The sequence below is a fragment of the Nomascus leucogenys genome, chromosome X, assembly GCF_006542625.1.
Source record: "Nomascus leucogenys isolate Asia chromosome X, Asia_NLE_v1, whole genome shotgun sequence".
NCBI classification, from domain to species: domain Eukaryota; kingdom Metazoa; phylum Chordata; class Mammalia; order Primates; family Hylobatidae; genus Nomascus; species Nomascus leucogenys.
In genome coordinates, this window is record NC_044406.1 from 88,605,835 (window position 1) to 88,621,481 (window position 15,647).

Below are 15,647 nucleotides of genomic sequence, written 5' to 3' on the forward strand. Positions count from 1 at the left end.
GAAGAACATAGGTGTAAGAGCACCTATATACTAAATGGTATGCAGCAAATGTTTCACAACCTACTCTCTAGAAAGAAAAAAGGAAACCTGATCTGTAGCATTTGCTAATTTCTGTGATGTATATACTCCCACTGTGAATGACATCAGGCTATTTACAGGAGGTCTCTGGGCAGAGTCAGAAACAGATACCCAGTTGCACACCATTTATATAGCATGTCCATCATGCAGATACAATAGATGTTAAGTAACCTCAAGAGTATAGAGAGTAGCAAAGTAATTAGGAAGTAATGAGTTTTGAGTATTTATTACCTTTGTTTGTAATATAATTTATTTAATTGTGAGTTTATATAATTTAATAATGGCTAGATTTAACAACTAGCTTAGAAAACCCCTGAAATTTTAACAGCCAACTGTCATGAGCTGGTATGAGCTGGCCTCAGCATACCACAGTATATACCTGTGACCAACTTAAGGAATAAAACATTATTGCAATACATTTGGGGTCTCCTTGATTATATTCCCCTCCTTCCCCAGCAAAGGTAACCACTATCCTGGATTGGACTTTCATCATAAAACACTCAACTTTTTACCTTTGTAAAACACTAACCCACAACTCTCCCTATCATCACTCTGCTTTTCGTAAGATGAGCAGATGAGGCACACAGCTAGTTAGTGGTAGATCTAGACTAGATATTGGATCGTATGACTCCTCTAAGTCTAGGCATTTCACTGTCCTATGCTACAAGGTTGGGCAGTTCAGCCAGGCTTTGAAAGTAGATCTGAAGGGCTATTCTTTATTCTGCAATAATAGGTATATTATTATGAACAACCTTTGGAAATAACTTTTAGACAACTTAGCCAAGGCTGGTAGAAAGAACTGCCTTCATATTGGAAGTGTAATTTCTCCAGGATAGGTGGTGGTCCCTGGGAGCCTGGACCTGTTTGGGCCATCCTTGTTTAGAAGGCCATTTGATATAATGAGATATTTACCCCCCGCTTCCCTCCCATCTCCCTTAAACAAAGGTGGTGAGACAATGCTATTTCCCACACTTCCTGGGAATCTGGCCTTGTGATTTCATAGAGATTTATAGTCTCTAGAATAAAGTTGTTCATCTGTTGAGAACTCAGCCACTGCTATGTATACGAGGTTGGGCATGTTATGGCTCCATGCCTCATTCATCCCCTTCTACTGTGTGTGTATATTTTAATGTTAGGGGAACAGCAGGGAGGTCACTGTGGCACGTTGGACTCTCTTTCCTACTACATCTCCTCTCCCCCAAGGTACCGGAGTCTGAAGCAATTCAACGTCGACATCTGCCAGACCTGCTTCTTGACAGGCAGGGCCAGCAAAGGCAATAAGCTGCACTACCCCATCATGGAGTATTACACACCGGTATGAAGCCTCCAGGCTGAGTGGGAGGGTTTGGCAGCTCTTAGGTAGTAGGCCTTGATCCACTTTGCCCAGCATTGGCTCATTGTTTTCTGCTTTCCCGTGGGGAGCATTCTCCAAGGAGCTCTGGTGATTCACTGGTTTGGGAAATTCAGGCCTCTCTATTCTTCCAGCAGAGCTTCTCCCTCACCAGGCCTGACCACAGCTGGCCCAGGACACTCTCAGCCATTTAAAGGGCACTCACTGTTTTACTGCAGAGAAAAGTCTAAGGAAAAACAAAACAAAGCAAGACAAACAAACAAACCAAAACAGAGAGAGCAAGGCAGTTCCAGGTGATTCGCCTTCCATTGCTCACTTAAGTTTTTCCTGGCTAGCTTCCTATATTGCTTCTGTACTGGGTCACTCAGTCTTTCCCTGATGCTTTGTCATTATTTCTACCCCTTCTAGTCAGTACCAAAGCTTATGCACAAATTAATTACTCATCCCTTGGAGGGAAAAAAGAAAGATATGTCCCTTACCTAGACCCCCAAACTCCACTTGGTTTTCCCTGGTTAGTAACTGTGTCCTCCATACCTGCCTTAGCCCAGTTCAGTCAGCATCCCTGAACTCCAGCCACAGAGTTGCTCCTGTGCTGTGTTTAAAACCCACAGCTCCATGCTTAGCTTCCAGCACTGACTCTGCTCCCTACTCATCTTTACCCTTTTCTGTCCCTGCAGATGCTCCCAAAGCCCTGATCATATCCCCAGCTCCCACCACTGCTCTCTCTCCCCTATTCTCTCTCCTATTTTTCAACCTGTTTCCCCACAGTCCATCTGTCCAAGCTTTCATCTCTTCAAATCCTGTTGGCACAGAAACGAGTGGCCTGGTGGGAACAGGGACCATGCCCTTTACTTTTCGTTTATTATCATTTTAAAGAAAACATTAGAAAAGTCATACATGGAAAACTGGCTGGATCTGGTAGACTGATAATCCTCTACCACCTGCTCATCCTCTACATCATTAGAATTCATAGAAAAGCTATTTTTAAAATTAACAAACGTATGCTCATTATAAAATATTCGAATCATATAAAAGCGTTTAAAGTATAAAACAAAGGCTGGGTGCTGTGGCTCACACCTGTAATCCCAACACTTTAAGAGGCCGAGGTAGAAGGATTTCTTGAGCCCAGGAGTTCAAGACCGGCCTTGGTAACACAGTGAGACCCCTGTTTCTACAAAATTAATTATTATTATTATTATTTTTACTTTTAGAGGAACTGAGACAATTAATTTTTTTAAAGTATAAAATGAAAGTACTTCTCTCTCCTCACCCTGGCCCCCACCCGTCCAGTTCAACTTCCCAGAGGCAACCAGTGTTGAGTTTGGCATATATCCTCCCAGACCTTCTTCTAGGAGCAGGATATGGTGGGCATGAGCAAGAGTGGATTACCCAGCAGGCTGTCTGCTCTAGCAGAGCAGCCACACCTGCCCAGTGTATCTGGAAGCCATTAGGGTAAGTTCCTCTGCCCTGTCTCCTCCTCAGACCACATCCAGTGAGAACATGAGGGACTTTGCCACAACCTTAAAGAATAAATTCCGCTCCAAGCATTATTTCAGCAAACACCCTCAGCGAGGTTATCTGCCTGTGCAATCAGTGCTGGAGGCTGACTACAGTGAGACGTGAGTACTGGTGGCTGAGCAGGGGCTGTGGGCAGCCTCACTGAGCCCGATCATATGCTGTGAAGGGGCCGAGTCCCGGGTGGGCTAGGAGAATGTTCCAAGGTAAATCCCACTAGCAATAGGGCAGTTCAGCTTGGGCCTGACCTGCCCTCTGGCCTGAGAAGTAGACTGGAATCCAGTCTTTGTATTTTGTTCCCATCAGCTCTTGCCCGTGTCCATAATGTAGGGAGCAGGAGAGGGAGGAGGAAACAGGCTGCCCAGTCTTTGGTCCTCCGAGTCTTTGCTGCTTTCTTCTAGGCCGGCTTCTTCCCCAATGTTGCCACACGCCGACACACACTCCCGAATTGAGCATTTTGCCAGCAGGTACCACCAGGTTTGCGGGAGGTGGGTGGGAGCTGTTGTAGGAAGTCCGAGGGGAAAGGATCTTCAGCTGGGACAAGGAGAATGGCGTCAGGGCCAGGGGATGTGCATAGTGGGGTGTGCAGCAGCCAGCAAGGTCCAATACTTAGGAGTAGTTGGGGCAGCTCTCAAAGCCAGTGATCCTGTTGTGAGATTAGAGTCCTTGAGATGGAAGCAGGCCCCACATCCTGTTTTCTCTCCTGCCTCTGCTCTTTATTCCTAGGCTTGCTGAGATGGAAAGTCAAAATTGCTCCTTCTTTAATGACAGCCTGTCCCCAGATGACAGCATGTGAGTTTCCACAGCTGCTTATTTGCCAGAAATAGTTCTCCTTGAGATCTTTGTGCCACTGTTTGGGAAGGGTATATCCTCCAGGGAATGGGGGTGTGTGGTGGTTAGGATCCTTAGCTCCCTGAGGAAGGAAGGCTGCTTTCTGGGCACGGTGTTCAGTAGGAAAGGCAGTCTTCCCTCTATCAATCAACCTAGGAAATGAGTGATGTACTAGCTCTCTGCCATCTTTCCAAGTCCCTTACTGTTACAAGATCCCATCCTTCTATACACAACTTTGAGGAACGAAGAATATGCCGTCCCTCATCTGAAGTTGCAGAAAGGAGCCATTATCTTGCGCTCAAGATGCCAAAGCCCTATCTAGTGCTACACTAACCCTGGGAGACATCAGGGATTTGGCTGAAGTATAGCCAAGGGAACTCCCTGGTATGACAGCCCAGAGAAGGGGTCTTGTGTCTCTAGGGAGGTCCTCACCCTGCTCAGAGGTCCTAGGAGCTGCTGGCTACATGGATCAATCTGCCCTGACTGGGACTCAGATTCCCCTAGAGGAAGAGGAAACAAAGGAGGGTAGAGTGGGGGAACAGCACAGAAAGGGAAATGATTTGCTCATTGTTTCCTGGTGGGCTGTAAGTAGAATCCAGATACGCGCATCCTGAAAACACTCTCTCAATACCCCCAACCACAGCCTCTGCCTCCTTTGAACACTTTCATCCCTCTCAAGCCTCAGTATATGTCCTTTCCCTCTCGATGTGACTTAGAGGTGAATCCTCCAGCATGCATTTCCTGGGGCCTGAGCTGAGAGCTGAGTTGTTTCTCTGTTCAACAACTGGCCACCTACTCTGCTTTCCCCACACCCATGCAGAGACGAGGACCAGTACCTGCTGCGGCACTCCAGCCCCATCACAGACCGGGAGTCAGCCTTTGGACAGCAGGCTCCATGCAGTGTGGCCACAGAAAGCAAGGGGGAGCTACAGAAGATCCTGGCCCACTTGGAAGATGAGAACCGGTGGGTGTGATGATAGCAGAAATCTGTGTGGGTTCTTGAGGCAGACAGATTGAATTTAAGTCCAGGCACTTCTACATCCTAGCTGTCTGACCTTGAGCAAGTTACTTATATTCTGTAATCCTCTATTTCCTTATCTGTAAAATGGGGATGATGATCATCAAACCTGCCTCCTAGGGTCACTTGTGAAGACCAAATGAGATCAGGCATATAATGTGTTTGGCTCAGTGCCTGGCTTACAGTAAGGGTTCAATAAATGCTAGCTATTATATTAATTATTTGAATCCTTTAAAAAAAATTTTTTTTTGAGACAGAGTCTCACTGTGTTGCCCAGGCTGGAGTGCAGTGTCGTGATCTTGGCTCACTGCAACCTCTGGCTCCTAAGTTCAAACGATTCTCATGCCTCAGCCTCCCGAGTAGCTGGGACTACAGGCATGCACCACCATGCCTGGCTATTTTTTTTTTTTTTTTTGGTATTTTTAGTAGAGACGGGATTTCACCATGTTGGCCAGGCTGGTCTTGAACTCCTGACCTCAAGTGATCTGCTCACCCCGGCTTCCCAAAGTGCTGGGATTACAGGCATGAGCCACTGTGCCCGGCCTGAATCCTTTTAATGTAACCCAAATTTTTCCAAGAACACATGAGATGCAAGCAGAGAGAATGCATAGAGAAAACAGAAGAGGGTATGACATGTTCCTGCCCTCAGAGACCTTTCAATGTTGGAAGTGGAAAGAAATATGTATCACCCTAGTAAAAGTATTCCAGAGGACGATGACACTACATAGAGCGTCTGAGGTCTGGAATAGGGATGGTGAAGAAGAATACAGGGAAGGCATGACTTTCCATAAAGTAAAGGTGGCAGCAGGGACCTAAGGAGGGTCCAAGCCACTTATGAGGCATGAAGTAGAATTCATAGTACCCCTTAGAGCAGTGCTTTGCAAACAGTAGTGTGTAAGATAGTCACTTGGGAAGCTTGGTAAAATACAAATTCTAAGTCACAGGTCTGGGTGGGGCCTCAGTTTCTGCATTTCTCACTAGCTCCCAGTGGATGCCCATGCTGCTGTTCCACAGACCACACTTGGAGTAGCAAGTCTTTAGAACAGTGCTACTCAGATTTTGGAGAGCGGACCAGGGCCAGTTTGTGACCAGTCCAAGGCAAGATAAAAAAAAAAAAAAAAAAAAAAAACAGAGAGTAAGCTTTTAGAAACTTTTACAGTAATTTGACATTGCTATGATATTCAAGCACTGAATTAGTAGGCTCATCTCATTGAATAGGGTAGAGACCAGTTTGAGTGTTGTTGAACTTGTGTGATGAATTGCACGTGGTGTGAGCTATGTACTAGTCATGTGCATTGGGACCACATACTGGTCCCCAACAGAGTGAAAAAAAAAACAAACCCTGGATTTTTACCATGAATCATTTGAGAAACTGCCTTTGAGCAGCAGTCCGCAGGCCCTGGGAAACACTGGGCTGAGAGTGACTGTTCTGTTGCAAATAAAGAAAAAACGAACAAAGCCAAAAGTGATATCCCCAAAAGTAGGCCACCTGTTTGGAATTTGTTTTTTTGATGACCCAGCATGGGTGTTCAAAGTGGGCCAAAGAGGAGGGTTGTGGAGAGAAGAGGCAAGACAGGTGGTCTCTTGTTTATGTTATGTTTTCCCTTGGAATCTAAACATCTAAAAATGGAGTAGGTGAGTCAGTGGCCCTAATGCCTCCTTTATTTGCAGACTGTGTTTCTGCCTGATTTTAAGGTCAGAATTAATCCCTAAAGCAGCACATCAAAGCACTGAGACATTTCTTATGCAAAATGTCAACTTTCTCTGCTCTGAGGTCTCAGGATGGCAGAGTAAATGACATACGTGCTGGAGAGAAAGTGGATGTGGCCATTCAAGCAAGAGCACAGCTGGGGGTGGGGGTGGGGGTGGGGGTGAGGTGGGGTGGAAGAGCACAGGGATTGTTCACACCTAGGCCTGAGGGGACATCTGCAACCTGGACAGTCAGAGCCCTGTTAGAGCCATAGGTCTTGGTGTCTCTCTCCATGGCAGGATTCTCCAGGGAGAGCTGAGGCGCCTGAAGTGGCAGCATGAGGAGGCAGCCGAAGCACCCAGTCTGGCTGACGGCTCCACTGAGGCAGCGCCAGACCACCGCAATGAGGAGCTTCTGGCCGAGGCCCGTATCCTTCGACAACATAAGAGCCGCCTGGAGACGCGCATGCAGATCCTTGAAGATCACAACAAGCAGCTAGAGTCCCAGCTGCAGCGTCTGAGAGAGCTTCTCCTGCAGGTGAGGCTGGAGACAGGAAAAGAGCCAGGGCGGCCTCTGAGCCCAGGGGAAGGGCTGGGGAGCTGAGGGCTGTGGCAAAGAAGACACAAGAGAGAGCTCCTTGGCAGTGGCTGTCAGGTAGCTTCCTGAAGAGAACTGGGCCTGCAGTTGGTGGGGGGCGGGGGAAAGAAGAGACTGGTATGGTCACATCTTCAGCCAACTCTCTTCCACCTACCTTCCATGCCACCCGCTGTGTCACCCTCCAGCCACTGTGGGGCCTGGGGCAGAGAGAAGACTTCTGAGGGCTTATTTCTTCACAACCCATTGGAATCCCATACTAGAAGAACAAACTTCAAAAATCATCTAAAACATTGATTTTGCTATCATGGTATTTGCTAGAAAGAAGTGGGTTTGGACAAGTTTGGCAGGAGAAAGATTTGTGCTATCTAAAGGTGTTTCTTGTTACTTTTTGCACCTTTCATCTCTGAGAGGCAATGTGTATGCTGTGGTAAAGCTCTGGAGTCAGGCAGCTCTTGGCTTGCATGTGGCTCTGCCAATTGACTGTGGTGTGTTTGGACAGTTAGTTAACCTCTCTAAGCCCCAGTTTCCTCATCTGTACAACAGAGATGGTAACAGTACCAACTTCATAGAATCGTGATGAACATAAAAAGAGATAATGCATTTATGGAATTTAGCATGATGCCAGGAATCTAGTACACACTTCACAAATGTTACCTATTATTGTCATCATATGTAATGGAAAATACCACTCTTCTGCCTCTTCCCCAGATCCTCCAAGGAATGGCCTCTATGGATTCCTGGAGGTTTCTAACATATGCTATGTCATGAACCAAGGATCAGGTGTAAAACTCTACATTTCCAGAGAGAATTGTGTTCTAAATAGCTTAATTATAACTGAAATGACAGCAAGAGACCTTTAGGTACAATGCCATTCTTTAATTAATTAATTAATTAATTTTCAAGACAGGGTTTGGCTCTTGTTACTCAGGCTGGAGTGTAATGGCTTGATCTCGGCTCACTGCAACCTCCGCCTCCCGGGTTCAAGCGATTCTCCTGCCTCAGCCTCCCAAGTAGCTGGGATTACAGGCATGGGCCACCATGCCCAGCTAATTTTGTATTTTTAGTAGAGACGGGGTTTCTCCATGTTGGTTAGGCTGGTCTTGAACTCCTGACCTCAGGTGATCCGTCCGCGTCAGCCTCCCAAAGTGCTGGGATTAGAGGCGTGAGCCACCGTGCCCAGCCTACAGTGCCATTCTTATAAGAACTGGGAGTCTTTGGCACATGTTGCTAAAGGAAGAAGGTAATGGGTAATTCAATATTCTAAGAAGTTTCCTAAAAGTGGAAGCCACTGTTTTAGGTAATACCAAAAGCTTCTTAAAGTCTAAGGGTAGAGGGATGGTATGAAGTCTCTCAGGTCCCTTCTAAGCTCAGGAGTCTGTCAAAGTAAGGCAAAGTAAGTCTGTCAGGAAGGCAAAGCCACTTAAGTCATGCCTTACCTCTTGCTAGCCACCCACCGAATCAGATGGCAGTGGCTCTGCAGGCTCGTCCCTAGCTTCCTCTCCACAGCAGTCAGAAGGCAGTCACCCCCGGGAGAAGGGACAAACTACTCCAGACACCGAGGCTGCAGGTGAGTTCCCCTGGCCCTTCCCAGCCCCTTTCTCCATGGCTTTGTCCTGCCCTCGATTTCCTGCCCAAGGCTTTGCGGGGCTGGGACTGGTTTCTCCTCTTCGTTTGTGCTTAGGGTCAGGGATGATTGGTTTACTGATTGATTAATTCATATGCTTATTCTACAAATAAATGTACATTGAGCACAACCTATGTATTAAGCATTGTGCTGGGAAGATGCAAATGCTGCGGGCAGGTCTGCCCTTCAGCTGGCAGAATTCTATCTGGTCCCTTGGCCTCATAAAGGAGTCTCTAGTTCTCTTCTCAAATGTCTGTTTTTTAACCCAGATGATGTGGGGTCAAAGAGCCAGGATGTCAGCCTGTGCTTGGAGGACATCATGGAGAAACTCCGTCATGCCTTCCCTAGTGTGCGAAGTTCTGATGTGACTGCCAACACCCTGCTGGCCTCTTGATGGAGCCAGATCCCCATCCTATAGTTCATAGTCCTCTCCTGGTTCCGGTCAAAGCCTTTCCTCAGCCTTCACCCAACCTTTCCAGTTTCCACTGGCCCCACATTCCTCAACTAGTATTATTTGGGCTCTGGGCAGCAGCAGGGATCTGGTGGTATGTGAGGTGGGTGCGGGCAGTGATGGGGGAAGGGGAGGCATGATTCCTCTGACTCTAGAAATGTTCCCTTTAATCTTCAAGTTCGAGGTCAGCCCTTTAAGTACCTTTCTGTTGCAGCCCAGGCAAATATCACTTGACCATTCAGATGGGGAGCAGAGAAGCTGCCTTGCAGAGCTAAGCAGTACCTGTTGGCCCCTCTTCCTTCTCTGTAGAATTACGGAGAGAGAGAAGCCTAATTACCCCAAGGTTCCAGCATTATGAATCCACAGGGTTTACCCCTACTCTCTGGCACAACTCAGGGAGGCAAAAGGGTATCCCCGAGACACCTTCCCCACCCCAAGTGCCCCTGAAAAAGTCTGGGCAGTGTGTGTTCTATTACTTCAGCTCCAGGACAGATCTCTAGCCATCCTAATGCTACCTAGGTATTGGTTTCTCCTCAAATATCTTCATTTTCTTTAGCCTCAGTCCCTGACAGACCTTCCTTAAGGGAAGAACAGTTCATTCTGGTTCTTCTACGTTATATTTGGAAGCATTAAATCTATACTTACGGGTTTAGATTTTTTTTTTTTTTTTTTGCCCCACATCTTCCTATTTCTTAAAGGCCTCAGCATTTTGAGAGACCCACTGAGTTGCGAGTTGCTCTGGAAACCTGGCTGAAGCCACCCTTTGCTCCTCTGAGTCTGTCCTCACAGACCTGAGGACACAGTGGCAGCTTGCTGAGCAAGGGAGTGTTGCTTTCTTTGGGTGAGGAAGAGGAAGCTCACCTCAAGTCTGGAGTGGTATGACTGCCATCCAACGCCCTTCCAGGCTGTGACCCTTCTAGCCCTCAGGCTGAATCAGGTGAGGTGGCTGATTGTCCCCAGCTAATCATCAGGCATTTGCAACTGGCCACCGTGTGTAGTGGCCCCTCCATAGGAGCCACAGGCCACAAATCAGGAAGCTGGCCACTTTCCACCCAGACAACAACAAGGCCTTCCTGTGCCTAAAATTGTTCTTTCTAACTCTGGAAGGTGAATCCAATCCTCAGACTGAACTAGCTCTTCCTAGGCAACATATACCATGATCTCTTTATCCAGAAACTGTTCAGAATAGATAGTAGGAGTGGGGGAGTGGGCTTGGGAATGTTGAATAGATTCAGAACCCACTTAGGCAGCTTTCTACCAAGAGGAGCTTTATAACCTAGAGCCCTGTAGTTGACTTCATTTGCCTAAATTTATATACATACATATCTATTCTACATATCTACTGTACATCAGTGCTCTCCTGGCCTCACTCACACATTAAATTCTAATACCTCTTGAAGTATTAATGTTCTGCCTTGCTCTTTGTTAGCCCCAGCCTCTGGTTGGAAAGATAAATGTATCCTGGCTGCTCCCCTAGGATATCTCTCTCCATTGATGTTTGGGGTGGGCTGTCCTCAAGACCAAAGCAACAGAAACCCGTGGTCACAGAGAATCTAACAGGAAGAGTCACTGTTCTCTTCACTTATTCCAAATCTTGTTCGCTTGAGACCTGGGCCTTGGGTGAATTTTCCTGGGCTCCCCTAAGTGGTTTAGGTGCCAAAATAGAGCAAATCCAAGCTCTGCCCACCCCATGCAGAAAAGGACAAACAGGCCTTTATTAGCCTTTGCCAGCTAAGACGCAGAGAACATTCTCTGGCCCCTTCCAGCTCTTATGGTCTCACTCAGGGCTAAAGAAAGCAACAGTTGCCACCACAATCAGGAGGGAGTGACGGTTGGGGTGTTGTATTATAATCCAGCAGTGGGCCAGTGGGTAGAACTGCTGGGAACCTAGTTTGATCTGCCGCAGGGGAGGCTGGGCAGCGGCTTGGGTCCAGAAGCTTAGGGTTGCCTCCTCCACCACTAAGCCACAGGTCCAGGGTGTCAGACTTCACAGCATAACATCTGCCTTAGTGTTCATGAGGTCTCTGGGCAGGAGAACTGGGTATCTGGATAGATGGTGAGCAGGTGGTAGGCAGGCATCAATCATAGAACCTGGGCATCAGTCAGAGTGGGAGCATATCTGTAGGAACCTAGATTGTGGGCAGGAATGTGGGACGGAGGGCTCAAGGACTTGGAGGTATATGCCTGCCTAAGCCTTAGGCGGGTACATGTTATGGAGCAATTTTTTACCAGGAAAGTCCTGGAAAATCTTTTCTGTTATCCCCACCCCACCTGAGAGCTCTTGGGCTGCTGAGGGCCTGTGGCAACTGCAGTGGGCCAGGCATGGTAGAAAAGATGTAGATCTTGTTATGTAGGATTTGCGTTGTAGGTGGACTGAAGCAGCAGGTCAAGAGTTGAATTCTCACTAAGGGGTCACTGACACTTTGTGGTCCTGTGTTTACCTTAATGCCTAAGGTGAGTATATTGTTCAAGGGTCCAGGGACAGTCACTGCAGTATGTGTGGGGAATTTTCCCACAGTAAGGTAAATGGATCCTTGGGTACTATGAATCCAACTTGGGGTTGGATTTACCAAAATGTGTTGTATGTTGTTAGACATCTTGTTGAGTATTAGTCTCCTAAGGGTATTGTGCATGGCACTGTGTAGTTTATAGCCCTACACTGGAAGGATGGTGAAGGGAGTTGCTAGGTTGATAGCCTAAAGAAAACCTTCTGACTGTGGGATTAGCATCAATGATAAGGAATGTGAGCATTTGCTGGTGTTGTTGCCAAATAGTATCAGAGAACAGTTAGGACTAAGAGGTGATTTCTTCTTGACAGAATTTGATAGAGGCCAAAAAGCCATTACGAGGATACCTCTGCTTCCAGTGACAGCAGAGTGAATTCACATTGATTGGGCATTGTCATGGAAGGCTAACTAGCTGGAGGACATCAGGCTGTGCTATGCTTCCCTAGGGAGGACATGTACCCTTCCCTCCAGATTAGAAAGGCTAGAATCAAGACTCTCAAGTGCCCATTTTCTTCAAGGTCTAAGGTTGGGAAATATTTCCCTACAGAGAAATCTGTTTGAGTTTCTGGTGCTCCAGGAAATGGGTTGGCAGGACACAGAAATGAGAAACCCTGAGGCCAGGAAGAGGCCAATCCTAGGAGATGTTTTCCCTCCAGATTCATTTTAAGGAATATCTGTGCTTCCTGATGTGTGTGCTTGAGATTTGGGCTCCATATCCAGCATTTGAACTCACATTCTCAATGGCAGAGTCATGGCCTGTGGCACCATTTCAAGGCCAAAAATCCCATCCAATTTCCCTTCACATAGATGACAGATAAGCAAGAAAGTAGCTGCCTTAACTCGAACAGTTCTGGGAAAAAAACTGGGGGCCTTGTCCTGGGGCTGTGGAGACTTAATTCTTCAGCTGGGTGGCTCCCATAGGAACAAGGAACACTTTAGCTACTTCTTACTCTTTTAACACCAATGGCTGTGGGAGAAGGAAAGGCTCAAGGCCAGGGTTCAGCTCGCAGAGTCCATCTTCTCCCATGGCTGCCACATTTGAGAGGGGGCCTGCTGAATGCCCTTGCTGTCCCCTATGGCAGTATTGAGGCCTGACCGAAGTCTGGTATGCTGATTGCTGGCTGGAAGAACTGGTCACAGGATGAAAATTGGGGAAAGGATTTGGGGGAGGTGACAAGGGTGGCATGGAAGTCTAGGGGACAAAGGGACAGGGTTGGGAACAAATTGGTTAACTTTGATTGCCACTCACTGTGGTGCTTTCCCCCTTTCCCTTGAATTCTGCTTTGAAAAGAATAAATTTGTACTTGTTTACTTTGGTTCCTCTGGTTATACTCTCTGAGTCTGATATTTCATATCTTTGCCTTATTTGGGGGTGGGAAGAGAGGGTAGACCAAGAAGACACAGAAGTACTGTAAAACATAAGGCCACCAGATGAGTCCAACACCTGTGGGACACAAAAAGACCTCCCCATTGAGCTCATCTGCCACCGTTACCCAGATTAATCACCTCTCGACCTTCTCCCAACCCTCCCCAAATTAGCTAGTTAGCGCCTTATGAGATGAGCTGTGTGTAGCAATGGTTTCTAAATTTCATCCTCCTCAATCTGAGGGTTTTTCACCAGCCTGAAGCATTGTAAGAAAAGTCAGGACAATGCATTGAGTTTTCATAAAATTATATTTATTCAGTTTAAAGGTCTACCTTTTATTCTGAGATTACGGATATACACACACACACATACTATATATACGTATATACATGTATATACGTATATATAGTATGTGTGTATATATATATATCTGTAATATGTATATAGTATGTGTATCTGTATATATATCCATCTATATATATATATATATCCTGTGTGTATATATATATATATATATATATCCTGTCAATAAGTAAAACCCTGTCAGTCCCTCTTTTCTTTTCTTTTTTCTTTTTCTTTTCTTTCCTTTTTACATTACGGATATATATATATATATATCCGTTATATATATATATCTGTAATATATATATATCCGTTATATATATATCTGTAATATATATATATCCGTTATATATATATATCTGTAATATATATCCGTTTTATATATATATATCTGTAATATATATGTATCTGTTATATATATATATCTGTAATATATGTATATATCCGTAATATATATATATATATCTTTTTCTATTATGGATATATATATATATCCGTAATATGTTACGGACATATAATATGTATATATATATACGTAATATATATAGTATGTGTATGTGTATATATATATCCATGTATTTATATATATATATATCCTGTGTGTATATATATATCCTGTCAATAAATAAAACCCTGTCAGTCCCTCTTTTCTTTTCTTTTCTTTTTCTTTTTGTTTTTTTTGAGACAGAGTCTCACTCTGTCACCCAGGCTAGAGTGCAGTTGTGCAATCTCAGCTCACTGCAACCTCTGCCTCCTGGATTCAAGCGATTCTCCTGCCTCAGCCTCTCACCAAACTATAGCACCACTGTCCAGTATAAAATAATGCAAGCCACATATGTAATTTAAAATTTTATAGCAGCCATATTACCAAAATAAAAATAGATGGAATTAATTTTAATAATTAACCTAATATATCCACAATATTACCCTTTCAACATGTAATAGTATAAAACAATTATTAATGAGATTTTAAAATATATTTTTAACTAAGTCTTTGGAAATGTCAAGTAAGATGACACATTCAGCTGGGGGAAACACACACACACACACACACACACACACACACACACACACGAGATCCAGATAGATCCAGACAGTTTATTCCTTATAGAGACAGAAAAGCAAGATCAGCAATGGTATCAGCTCCCTGCATCCCTCGTCCCACAGAACAATATAACAGGACAACAAAAGGGGCTAGATGACAGGCAACATGAATGGTAGGACCCCCTGGTACTGTGTAGCCAATGCCACACTGCAGCTAAGCAGTTTTATGGCCTGCAACTGTACCCTCTGGAGTGGGAAGCAGGCAGAAAGCCCTATACTTAACTGGAGTGAGGGAGGTAGGTGACAAGCTGCCTCATGGCAACCTCCCTCAAGATAAGGAGATGACTGAGAAACACTCTTGTAGCAAATTCTCACCAGACTGCCTGTCTTCCCGTGTTCCGGGAGGATCACAGGGTGTTATGCCAGGACCTGAGTCAACCTGCAGTTGAGCCTGGCCTGCGCGGCCTACGTGGATAGTGTAAGGTCATCAGGATGCAGGCACAGAGCAGTTCCTTTATAGAAATCCAGTGTTTATTTTACACTTACTGCGCATCTCCACTCAGGCTAGTCATGTGATGCTCAAAAACCATATGTGCCTAGTGTATACCATACTGGACAGCACAAGTCTGTAGCATACAGAAGTCAAAATCACTGAGCTATAGCAAAGGAAAACTTTCTGAGGTGTCAGAGTGAATGTGTGCATGCGTATGTTAGGGTGGGGTGGAAAGTCAGAATGGCAATAGCCTTGGGTGACTGGAGGACAGTGGTGGAGCAGCCCCCCTGGGTTACATTGAGAAGTGGTAGCAGAGGAGATGGAGGGGCATTGCAAACAACTAGCTTGCCCTTGCCCCTTCTTGTTGTGTTGTCTTCCCTACCACCCCGCCTCTCAGCAGAGCTCTGACTGTTCTCAGGCTGCAGTATCAGACAGAGGCTGTATGAGGGCTCTTCTACCTCTTCCACTCCTGGATGCCCGCTGCGGCACATGTGCCACACTCACTGGCCTGTCTCTCCAGCATGACCCCAGGGTACTTTCTATCAGTCCCCTGCCTGCCTTTATCTGGAAAGGCCTATCTTCTTTTCAAACTCTGCTTCTTCCCCCACCTTCTGCCTCTGACATTCAACTTCTTTCCCTCATTCTTTCTCCTTATTCTCATCTTTTAAGTTACGAGTTTCTGAAAAAAACAATCTTTTTAAAATATCTTCTTGGTTTTCAAGCAATCCTCGAACTTCTGT

General features: G+C 45.7%; 1 protein-coding gene across 1 annotated transcript in view; it reads left to right on the forward strand.

The window, feature by feature from the left end:
• Positions 1 to 12,981, forward strand: part of DRP2 (dystrophin related protein 2) — a 46,064-nt gene extending 33,083 nt beyond the window's left edge. Inside the window, exons 16-23 of the mRNA XM_012498760.2 lie at positions 1,282 to 1,393; positions 2,912 to 3,048; positions 3,346 to 3,411; positions 3,671 to 3,736; positions 4,596 to 4,739; positions 6,783 to 7,020; positions 8,527 to 8,647; positions 8,974 to 12,981. Of these exons, the coding sequence (XP_012354214.2) occupies positions 1,282 to 1,393; positions 2,912 to 3,048; positions 3,346 to 3,411; positions 3,671 to 3,736; positions 4,596 to 4,739; positions 6,783 to 7,020; positions 8,527 to 8,647; positions 8,974 to 9,098 (1,009 nt within the window). The 3' untranslated portion in view covers positions 9,099 to 12,981. The remainder of the gene's footprint in view (positions 1 to 1,281; positions 1,394 to 2,911; positions 3,049 to 3,345; positions 3,412 to 3,670; positions 3,737 to 4,595; positions 4,740 to 6,782; positions 7,021 to 8,526; positions 8,648 to 8,973) is intronic.
• Positions 12,982 to 15,647: the final 2,666 nt, after the last annotated feature.